This window comes from Telopea speciosissima, chromosome 1 (genome assembly GCF_018873765.1).
Source record: "Telopea speciosissima isolate NSW1024214 ecotype Mountain lineage chromosome 1, Tspe_v1, whole genome shotgun sequence".
In the NCBI taxonomy this organism is placed as follows: Eukaryota; Viridiplantae; Streptophyta; class Magnoliopsida; order Proteales; family Proteaceae; genus Telopea; species Telopea speciosissima.
Genome location: NC_057916.1, coordinates 20311249 through 20323351, shown reverse-complemented (window position 1 = coordinate 20323351; position 12103 = coordinate 20311249). Strand labels below are relative to the sequence as shown.

Below are 12103 nucleotides of genomic sequence, written 5' to 3'. Positions count from 1 at the left end.
TGGGAAAAATTAATTGGTTTACTTGGGCGTTGGGCCTAGATCAATACTGCACATGCAAGTTTTTGCTTTTTTTCATGTATGAATCACCGAAATGAACACCCAACATTTTAGATGTTTTACTTAAATAATAAAATTGTTTATATAAACAAACATAAGGGTATTTTCAAAATTATAACAATTAATTGAGGGGGGGGTTTATCGATTGTTCAAGGAATAATGGATAATATTGTAATTTTTTTTTTGGTAAGATAAGATGGGATTTTTTTATACATTGGAAAGTGGGTTTTTATACATTGTTCAACTAAAAATGGGATTATTTTACTCTCTTTATAATTTTTAATTTTTAATTAATAATTAATAATAATTATCTCTTTTTGAATCTATCTGAAAAAAACGTGAGAAAACTGAGTAGGGAAACAATTGGTCCATTAATTTGTATAAAAGAATAATTAATGTACCATTGAGGGGGGGGTTTATCAATGGAGGAAGACTTTAATTTAGCTGAAAATTATAACAATTAATAATTAATAATTAATTAAGGATATTTTTTTGGATTTATTGATATTGTTGAAGGGTATTTTTGGTATGAAAAGATTTGCCATGACTTTTGAGTTTTTATATTTATAATATAGTATGATAGTATAATAGTATGATATGATATATAAGATATGGTTTATGAAATCGTATAAAAAGCATACCAAACTGAATAAGAAATCATTTATGAAACCAAATAAAAACTGTATAGAAACCGAACCGATTCGATATGATCTTGTAATTGAAAATGAATTCGAGTTCTTGGTACCTATGGTTTTGGTTTCTCATTTCTGTCCTTTGCACCGAACCAAAACCATACCGAATTCTTTAAACTGTATCAATTAACACCCTAACTCTCCACCCATGTGGTTGAGAAATTACTCTTTGCATATGTTAGTGATGGTATAAAATTTTGGACCATTATCTCAGAAGATGATCAAATTTTGGTCAATTATCTCAAAAGGAATTCTTTCACCATGGGCATTATGACCAAAAGGGATGATAGTTTCGACTTTTTTGTCAATAGGAAGTGAGAGTGTAATAATAATGAGCCAAGTTCACTTCAACTGTGGAGAATGGAGAAGGTTGATGGAAAATTTTGAAAAAAATAAAAACAGAAATCAATGGTGAGAAACCCTTCGTCAGCATCTTATGTGTCTTTATCTATTTATATAAATTGTTTTTCTAAAGCTACGTGACTTTTCCAGGTTTGTTGTTTTTTGTATACCTTCCTTATTCTCCACGTAACTGAGTCAGCTGAATCGACAGGCCAAAACCTGTGTTTCTCGGGGACCGGATCGATCTTGTCTTTGTACAAGTGCCATCCAAGGTTTCTCTAGGACCACAGTTGATTCCATGTGACTGAATTTGGAGGGCCTTGGATGGTACATGATCCCTGCTTAGTTTTTCAGAGGTCGACTCAGGTTCATGTATCAGAATGTTCTCGTACACCTGCAAGATGGATTCTATCTGGATGGCTCGCAGTTGTACAAGAACATTCTCATACGTGAACCTGAGCCGAATCCAGTTCCTCATTTGTTTTGCTTTGTTTCACCAAAGTCTGCTTCGTGTTGGCCCCAAAACCCACCATACTCATACACACCCCTAATTTACATTATTGTAGCTCTTTCAAGCTAGGAAAGGGGTATGCTCTGTTTCTCCAACTAATATCCAGTACTCAGTCTCACTCTAGTCTTCAAATACAAACATATAGAATATTTAAAGTGATCATCAAGACTTTTTACTGTTCTTGCCAACACAAACTAATTTATATTTTACAACACCCAAACGGACCCTTATGGAAGAGTATATATGCAATCAGCAAACTACAACTTAAAACTAGAAAGTTTTAAGTAATAAGATAAATAACAGCAGAAGTAGTAGTAAACAGTAAGGAGAAGGATTCAAACAATAAGAGCACATACAGATTGCGTAAATAACACTCAATTAATACACACACCTCTGTTCTAGCTAGCTAGCTCCCTCCTTGGATTCCAATTAATTCGACGGTTGGAACCATGTCCCCCACATGCTCTCTGTAATAAGAGGTTAAGAACAGAAAGTATTTATGGATAGACCAAAACAGAAAGAATGAAAAAAAAAAAAAACAAAAAAACAAAAAACTCACTGATCGATCAGCTTCTAAGCTAATGTATGGCCTCACAAGGGCCCGTTTGAAAACTACAACACAAAGATTTTTTTTAATTTCATGGCTTATTTAGTAATTATAGTTGGAGTGAGTGTCGGTCGTTGCATGGAGTGTTAGTTGGAGATCAGACTTACGGTTGTATAGAAAATCTTGACGTGTGGGACGAGGGTATGGTGGTGGTGGCCCACACTGCTGTACCAGTAGTAATTATTGGTCCCAATCGTTTATAGTAGTTGAGAGAGAGAGAGAGAGGCCTTAAAGAGTTTTTTTCCACGTGTCAAACATCAAGATAAGAAACTGGACGAACCTAAGGGTGTCAGAACCTGAGATGATAAAAGTCCTAGATTACTCTTTTTTTTTTTTTTTTTTTGGAATTGAATAGCTTTAATTAGGAGGGGGAATAGGGGATGGGAATGGAAAATTATCACGTCAAGTACTTGACGCGGTCAAGTGCGCATTGTGCGGTTTGGTACCGCCCATATGCGCACAGTAGATCCCATCGTGCACACATGGGCGGTGCCCAACCGCACGATGCACACTTAACGGCGTCAAGTACTAAGGAGTTGATCATTTGCCAACCGAGTTGACCCCTTGGGTTTCGTTACTCCTTTTTTTTTTTTTGGGAATTGAAGAGCTTTAATTAGGAGGGTGGAATAGGGGATGGGGATGGAAAATTATCACGTCAAGTACTTGACGCGGTCAAGTGCGCATCGTGCGGCTTGGCACCGCCCATGTGCGCACAGTGGATCCCATCGTACACACATGGGCTGTGCCCAACCGCACGATGCACACTTGACCGCGTCAAGTACTGAGGAGTTGATCTTTTGCCAACCGAGTTGACCCCTTGGGTTTCGTTACTCTTTGTTTTTGGTAAATAAAATCCCACGTTACTCACGTAACTGACACTTTAGAATCTATTAATAGATTTGCTCTTTCACTAGGTTTGGTGGATCGTGATAGTCTACGGCCTACTACCCGTAGCAGCCATGCATGGCAGCGCACTAATGAGGCGTGGCGTAATGACCGCCTTACCTCTGCTCGGGCAAGGAGCTCGGGCAGGGGTAAGGCGATCATTGCACCACGCCTCATTAATGTGCTACTATGGTTGCCATGGGCAGGCAGGCCCGTAGACGATCTGGATTCAGGTTTGGTTTATTTTACAATAAGTTTGTCATATGCTATTTTAATATAGGGTGCAGGTTCTCTATCCAGGAGCGCATCAGGGCACAGAAGACACATGGGATAGAATATGGGTAGGGTTTGGATCATCCAGGGGCAGGGCGGTCATTTTGCCCATATCCATCTGTCTGGGTGCAACCTGCGCCCCAGTCAGAGAACTTTATTTTAATCATTCATTCTTTGTTTGGAGCATGGTTCGTGATCTCGGTATCGGTTGGATCAGATTGGATAGGCCGATACGGATCAGGATCGCCCAAACTCGGGCAAGTATGACACTTTTGTCCCTGTTTTCTTATAAAAAAAAAAACTATTTTTTTTTATATTTTTACCCTTGTTTGTACAACTGGATCGGATCGGTATCGGGATCGATCTCAACCAATACCGATCCGATCCGATACCTCAAACTATTGTTTGGAGATACATTTGCGGGAATGATGACTTTAATGTCCAAAAGCTGCAAGTCCGTAAGGTTGGTTTTGGTTTTAAGGAGAATGACTGGAGGCATGACTTGTAACTGAACGAATGACTTAACCCAATTTCATACGTTTTCATTTTTTTGTCCTTTTCATTCGGGTTTTTTTTAAAAGGGAGGGGGGTGGATTTCACGAACACCCTAAATTTTAGCAAAATATCACAGGCACTCCTTACTTTATGATTTTATTTCAACTTAATCCACTCCATTAGATCTGTATGTACAATTAAGTCGCTGTTAATTCTTTTACAATGGCGATGAACAAATGAACAATATTGAAGGATCGAAAGAGGATCATCATTCTATTAAGTTGAAAAGCCTCATAGAGTTTGCATGGTTGAAACTTTTGCCACATGGAAAGAGGATATAGAGATATAGATAAGGAAATTAATTTCTTGAGCTGACAACTCAGATGATACGTATCTAAATAAAATTATTTGAAAGTAGCATTTGTGTTCACCTGATCATCTCCACCTGCCACCATATATATCTTGGTGGTTTGAATGGATGTTGAATGTTAGAAATTAACTTGCCTAGCTTTTCAATTGCATTAAATCTCTTCTATTATTGTGGTTCATTCCACTCCAACTCTCCAACTGTAAATATTCTTTTACTTTATTACCTTCACTCATTCAAGCCTGTTCCCACTTGCAATAGTAGCTGTGGGTCAAGTCCTTACCTAGCAGTCTAACTACCTATATATGAATCCACATATATATCTGTCAGTATAAATTCAGTATGGGGGAGGGGGGGAAAGAGTGAAGTTGAGCAATGGACAGTGAAGCAAAGGATAAGCTACTTCCTGACTCAGGCAAAGAAGAGGAGGAAGAGAAGGAAGAGAAGGAAGAGAAGGAAGAGGAGTTATGGAGAAGGTTGTGGGTAGAATCAAAGAAGCTATGGGTAGTAGCACTACCTGCTTGCTTAACAAGAGTATCAATGTTTGGGGTGTTCATCATATCTCAAGTGTTCATGGGCCACATTGGAAACACTGAATTGGCAGCACTCTCTCTGGTTTTCCAAATACTCACCCGTTTCTCCTTTGGAATACTGGTAAGTATTCCTCACCTGCGATCTCCATTCCCGACTTATATTTAGATGAGCTTTTAATTTTAGGACTATGTATGGAGGATGGTTCACCCATCATCCAAGGGTTCACAAATCTCTCCTAAGGTTTTTGTATGTTCTAAAATACGAAAAAAATTTTGCTGCTACACTTTTAACAAGAATGTACATTCCTGCAACAATGCTGACAGCCAAGGAAATGGGATTTTAAAGGGACAGTGCAGCAAGAAGAGAGGGAATAAAATTTCCTTGGCTGTCCCAGCCTTGTAGCAGGTACATTCCTGCTACAAGGTTGGCAGCCAAGGAAATGGAATAATTCACTTTCCCTTTGGGTTCATAAATACCCTCCTAAAATACCCTTTAAGATCCCGTTTCCTTGGCTGCCCCAGCTTTGTAGCAGGTACATTCCTGCAGCAAAATTTTGTCCGAAGAGTAGGGATGAAATTTTGCTGCTACACTTGTAGCAGGAAACAGTGAAGTTCAAGTTCCTGCTACAAGGCTAACAGCCAAGGAAATGTGATCTTAAAGGGTATTTTAGAAAATACTAAAACCTAGGAGGGTATTTGTGAGCCCAAAGAGGAATTGAATTATTCCATCTCCTTGGTTGCCAGCCTGGTAATAGGATAATGTACCAGCAAATTTTTTTCCGAAGAGGCCCCAAGGGGTCAGCTTAGTTGGCAAAAGACCAACTCCTCAAATAAGAGGTCATGAGTTCAAACCACCTTGGGCCTAACCCCCCCCCGCCGGCCACCCATTATACAAGCTCTTAATCCAAACAAAAATAAAAATTCTGAAGAAGAAGACCACATAGATTGAATTCCTGAAAACAAATCCAAGTCCACCTCTATTATCTTAATTATGTAATTAACAAGTAGCATGACAATTACCTGCAGATGGGCATGTCTAGTGGACTGGAGACTCTATGTGGCCAAGCATTTGGAGCAAAACAATATCACATGTTGGGTATATATTTGCAGAGATCATGGTTGGTTGAATCAGGGTTCTTCCTACTCCTTATCCCTCTTTTCATCTTCAGTGCTCCCATTTTCAAATTACTTGGACAAACAGATGAGATATCAGAAATGGCAAACATAATTTCCCTTTGGTACATTCCCATAATCTTCTCCTATGTCTTCCTTTACACCCTTCAAATGTATCTTCAAACTCAGAGCAAGAACATTATCATTACTTGGTTATCAGCTATCACACTTATCTTTCATGGTTTCTGCTCATGGATCCTCGTATCAAAGATGGGTCTGGGCATCGCCGGAGTTATGATCTCAATGAATATCGCGAGTTGGGTACCGATAATCGGTCAATTAACCTTCATTTTCTGCGGCGGCTGTCCAAAAACATGGACTGGATTCACTATGCATGCATTTTCTGAATTATGGCCGGTGCTCAAATTATCAATATCATCAGGTGTAATGCTTTGGTAAGTATATGATTTTATTGTTTCTTGGGAAAAGACTGGTTCAAATTAAAATAGAAAAACACAGTGTTCAAGTGTGATTACTATAAGCTAAAGTCCCTTGCTTAAAAGGATTTCTAGAAAACATGAAAAGAAAAAGTTCAACTTACAAGGGCTGCAACAGGGTTGGGTTGGGCCGAGTATTTTAAAACCCCCGCCCCCAACCCTGAGTGCCTTTAATTGGGCCAGTTCAGCCCAGTCCGACACTGACATAGGGCCTGAAAAATCCAACCCTGACTTGCTTTCAAGGTCAGGCCGGAATGATCCTGATGGGATCTGATCAGAGGGGGAAGGGGCTGCATGGGTTGGGCTAGGCTGGGCCAAGGAGAAAATTATCAATTTTACATAAAATAATAATATAATAAAATATATTATTTCATTTATTATCTTCATATATACAAAATTTGTGTGCCACTGTGACATTTAAAATTTATAATATATATGTTGTCACCAAGTAGGTGAACTAACAAGTGTCCATTTTACATTTTTACCTTTTGTCTTATTTTCAAAAGTCATTTAATGTTGGATTTAATATAGGGGTAAAAATGGATTTTCAAAAAAATTGAAAGTCATTCAATGCAGGTTTTATTTGAAAACCCTTTTTTATCTCTGCATTAAATGCATCATTAAATGACTTTTCGGGATAAGACAAAGGATTAAGAAAGTAAGATTATATAATCTTATTGCAACCAAGGTTGGTGACAACAAGATATTCCTTAAAATAATAAAAATAATGAACAGATGATTTGTATCTGGGATTATTTAAAGAGAGAAGCAAACGTTTTTTACATGATTGAAAGTTTGAGGATCACAGATGCGAGACAAAAACACAAAAAACAAAAGAAGAAAAATAACGTGCATTAAACACAAGACACATGAGCATGGGACCAAAGCCAAGTTGCCTTTTAATAGAGTAGGAGTCCTCCTTTCGATTTGGATCCTTTACGGCCTGGGGTTGAGCGGCCATTATACTACGCTCAACTCCCAGATCATCACGTTGGATTTTATGCCGATCCAATGATTAGTAGCTAGACAAGTTCAATTCAAAATTCAAAAATACCATTCAAAATTCAAAATGGTTGGAACTTGTGTACCAACAATTAGATCAACATGGAATCCGATGTGACGGCCTGGGAGTTGAGTGCAGCATGATGGCCGCCCAACCCTAGACCGCAGAGGATCCAAATCCGTCCTCTTTTAGAGGCTTTGTAAAAATATAAAGAGTAAGGGATAAAATACATATACAGTGCTATACGGCTATAAAATTGTTATTTTAGAGGTTTAAATTTCTTATTAAATCTTAACTATATATGATAATTGTAATTTCTTACAGCTCTCTAACGTTTAGCTCTTCATAATTATCAATAGCTTGGAGTTATGGTACAACTCAGTATTAGTTCTGTTCACTGGGAACACCAAAGATGCTGAGGTTACAATTGATGCTCTCTCCATTTGGTAAGATATATACCATATGAATTGAAAGCTCCAATTTTAGATTTTAATTTTATTCTTAACCAGTTTTCTTCACTTAATTTGCAGTCTTAATATCAATGGTTTTGAGTTGATGCTTTCCTTTGGCTTCCTAGCGGCTGCAAGGTATGGATTGTCACTGCTCTATAGCCCCTGTCCTAATACTTTATACCAATTAAGCTTAAAAAACCAGACCAGCTTCCTTACCATTAAAAAAAACCAGACCAGATGAAAAGAGGACAAAATTTTCCTACAAGCCGAACAGTGGGAAATCGTAATCATAGGCGTTGAAATGGAATCCAGCTCCAATTATGGTATTTTGAAAAATATAAAAACTTAAGGGTGTATTTGCAAACCATCGGGATGGGGATTATTCCATTTCAGTGCATGCGATTATGGGCAGTTAGAAAAAATTTTCATGCTGCCCGGTGTGCAGGAAAATTTTTCCCTAAAAAAAAAAGACAAACTATATGAAATATTAGATAAAATTTTTAAGGGAGAAGGTTGGGTAAGCCATGCGTGGCATACATCAATCAGAGTGTTGGACACAGGAGAGCAAGGGAGTGATTTCCAAACAGAGAGGAGAGAGGATGACACATGCTAGGCACCTTAGCAGCGTACCGACCCTTTTCCCAATTTATAAATAATAATAATTTTTTAGAATGTTATTTTATGATGAAACAATTGCAACTTGAGGGAAAATCTTGTCCACTATTCCCCAAATAGCCATTTTAGTTATTCTATCCATTTTTACCACGTGCTTTACTAATTTGATCATTTTGATTCCTCAAAAAAAAATAAAAATAAAAAATAAAAAATGTTCATTTTGACCATTAGATGAGTGAAAATCCTTAATAAATCCATGAATCTAATTTGGCAATCAATCTCAACCATATGACCATTCAAGTACGACTTTTCTCCAACCTTAATAGTCATTAGACTTATGAGTATGAAACAATTCTAAATGCAGTATTAAATCATTACAGGTACAATATATCTATAAAGTTTAGCTTCCAATAAACTATACCACAAAACAAAATATTCGAGACATTAGCAAAGAAATTGGTCAAGTACCAAAATAAATGATTGAAAAATTAGGTCTATAATATTTTTAGGGTGATGTTCTCTGCCTGGGAGGGCACGGGGGTGCAGGCTGCACCCAAACCCATGGGGTGGGATGGGGCAGCTATTTCAATCATTTAGGGGGTTGGGCCGGTCATTTCGCCCACCCCCATGTGTCTAAGCGCATTCTGCACCCCTAATGCAGAGAAAATTTTCCCTATATTTTTTTAGCATCTACTTTTCTTCCAAAGAGGCCAAAAGGGAACTAAGCTTTTCGTTCATGAAAAATAGTGTTAGGGTCTCCAACGAGCTTGGGAGAGGAAGTGCCAAAGCGGCAAAATTCGCCATCAAAATGGTTCTAGTAACTTCCATAATAGTTGAGGCTGTGTTGTGGGTCTCAGTGTTGGTCTTCAGATATCAAGTTTCCTATATATTTTCAAGTAGCGAGGAGGTAGCTGAGGAATTTTCGGATCTCTGCATGTTGTTGACCTTTAACCTCATATTGAACAGCATCCAACCTGTTCTCTCTGGTGAGTTTCTTAACCTTCTTTCTTTTCCTATTTCAGTTTTTTCTATATGTATTATCAAAGGAAAACAACACATGCTATTCAAAATTCTCCTTTTCAACCATTTTCCATCATTTTTCAAAATATTAAATAGTTAAGGAAAACAAATAAAAGCTAAAACTTATCACATGAGTAGGTATTGTATATGCCTATGAAATTAAATTATAAAATCATTTATCAAATGTTTTCTTTTTAACTCATAATTCAATCTTCAGTAGACATTCATAAAATTGAAATGAATTTAATATAGCTCGATGTAATAATTTGTTGCAGTTCGTATGCTAACAATAGGGTGATTCTAAAACAACCATCAAAATGAAATTATATGGTCGTACCAAAAAAAAAATGAAATTTCATGGCCATGTGTGTGTAAGATTAGGTTTTTAAATTGTATCTGTAATATTTCATTGGACAAGGGTTTCATAGCAGCTCGTGTGGGGAGAATGTCCCACATGCCACACTGATCACGTCACGAGAATGGTTTCGTCAATAAGGGCTTACATGTAAGAGAGTATCAGTGGAGGACCCATATGGTCAAAATGTGAGAAAACGTGCCCTTCACCGCATGCGTGGGACAAAAATTTTCCCTATTTCATTATTATTGTTACAAATTTGAGTGATAATGTGAACATTTCGCTCTCTGTTTTCTTAATTATTATTTAAATTGAACAGGAGTGGCTGTCGGTGCTGGATGGCAAAGCAAAGTAGCATATATCAACATCATTTGCTATTATTGCATAGGGCTTCCTCTTGGGCTGTTGCTTTATTATGTTGCCAATCTTAATGTGAAGGTAAGCTCAAATAATCACCTTCCCCTTCCAACAAAAATAATAAAAATAAAAATTCTGTCCTTTTTGTAAAAAAAAAAAGTTATTAATCCTTTTGTTTTCTCAATTCATCTTTTACCAATCCCAATTTCAACTAAAAAAATTCTCACAAAACCAAAATAGTATAGGAATTAAAGAAAGGAAATTCTTACTGGAATGTAATAAAAAGATTCTATGATCAATTCCAAATTATACTATTCAGTTTCTTTACTTGATGCTCCCCACCCCCTCCCACAAAAAAAAAAAAAAAATTGTGTATCTTGGTTGTCATATAAATTGCTACCTATAGAGGACACCTACCCTATCATCATATAGTTGGATTTTTTTTTATTTTTTTCTATATAAATCATGCTAAAAACTTCCCTTGATATGTATGTACAAGATTAATGATAAAGAAATAAAATTTTGAAATATCAATTTCCAAAATATATTCTCCTATTGAAACAAATTGAGTGTGAAGAAATTTAAAAGGAATGAGTATGCATTTAAATTTTTTAGTGCTAGCTCTATGATTTCATAATGTTGTTTAAGTTAATTGGTTATCTATGTATTGTTACAGGGAATGTGGATGGGAATGATTGGTGGCATTGTTATTCAAACTTTGGTGCTTCTTTATTATGTTTATAAAACTGATTGGGATAACCAGGTAAATTACTAATTAATTCCTATGGTAGAAAATATTCTTTCAATTCTAAATTAAAATTTTTTTTATTTTAAAAAAAAAAGATGATATCTTTGCTTGGTTGATGCAGGTATCTATAGCAAAGGCAAGGGTGAGTAGGTGGGTCCTCCCATCTCCAGATGAGGAGGAGAACGATTCCTCAATTTAGCAAATTTTTTTATTACGAAAAATTATCAACTGATGCTAATTATATAAAAAAAATCAGTAATTTTTTGTACTTCTCTGTTGAACCTCTGACACCAATTCTAAGCTTTCTTTTCCTTCTTTTCCCATGTTGTGGACCTATTGTATGAAAGGTTCCAAAATTTTCACTGCAGCAATTCAATAAAAAAATAAATAACTAAATAAATGAATAAGCAATCTATTATGGTCTTCTCGTTAATTGATTTGGGCCTTACACTTGTCTTCATGACTATTCTATATTTTCAACCCACAAAAAAAAAAAAAAAAAAAAAAAAATCAATTTGATGTTGGAGATGTATTCTCATGTTTCATTTTCAGAGAGCAAGATGAGATGTCACAGTCCAAACAACGAAGAACACTTTCTTTTCTCAATAAAAAAAAAAATCGATACAAAGAGGTCTAACTAACAAAAACAGAGAAAAATATTTACCAAACCTCTGCCAAGATCTTGTGTGTTTCAGAACGAAGAATGCCAAGAAATTCCATTTAACCAATTCTTCACCTGTACTAAATTCCAATCAAGCAAACAACGAGCAGCGAAGCTGGCCCTACAAAGGAAAATAATCCTCTTAGGTTCCTGCCCGGTACAGTTCCCTAGTACATCTAATAAGAGGGGGGTGGACTCCACTCGGACAGTGTGTTTGGACAGGGGATAAGGTAGTCATTTTCGCCCTCCTATGAGAGGAGCCATACAAACTGTACCGGACAGAGAACCTGAGAGGATAAAGATCTCCATCTATGGATCTTGAAAGTGCAAATTACACAATCAACCACTGAAAGAATAAAGGGAACTCCTTTTTGAGTTCGGTTCCTCTGCACGTACCAACAGGTGAACATACAGAGAGCCAACCACCTGTCCTATTTTTGCCATTTACAAGGGGAGGAGGGGTTTTTATGAAAACAAATTTAAATATGATTGGCTCTGAGATGTACATTCACCTGTTGGT

At 36.8% G+C, this 12103-nt stretch overlaps 1 protein-coding gene across 1 annotated transcript; it reads left to right on the top strand.

The window, feature by feature from the left end:
* Nucleotides 1-4646: 4646 nt before the first annotated feature.
* Nucleotides 4647-11125, top strand: LOC122639156 (protein DETOXIFICATION 21-like). The gene is made up of 8 exons (XM_043831988.1): nucleotides 4647-4883; nucleotides 5789-6330; nucleotides 7735-7821; nucleotides 7906-7962; nucleotides 9190-9428; nucleotides 10137-10255; nucleotides 10851-10937; nucleotides 11044-11125. The coding sequence occupies exons 1-8, from the start codon at nucleotides 4770-4772 to the stop codon at nucleotides 11119-11121; spliced, it is 1323 nt and encodes a 440-aa protein (XP_043687923.1). The 5' UTR covers nucleotides 4647-4769; the 3' UTR covers nucleotides 11122-11125.
* The last annotated feature ends 978 nt before the right edge of the window (nucleotides 11126-12103 follow it).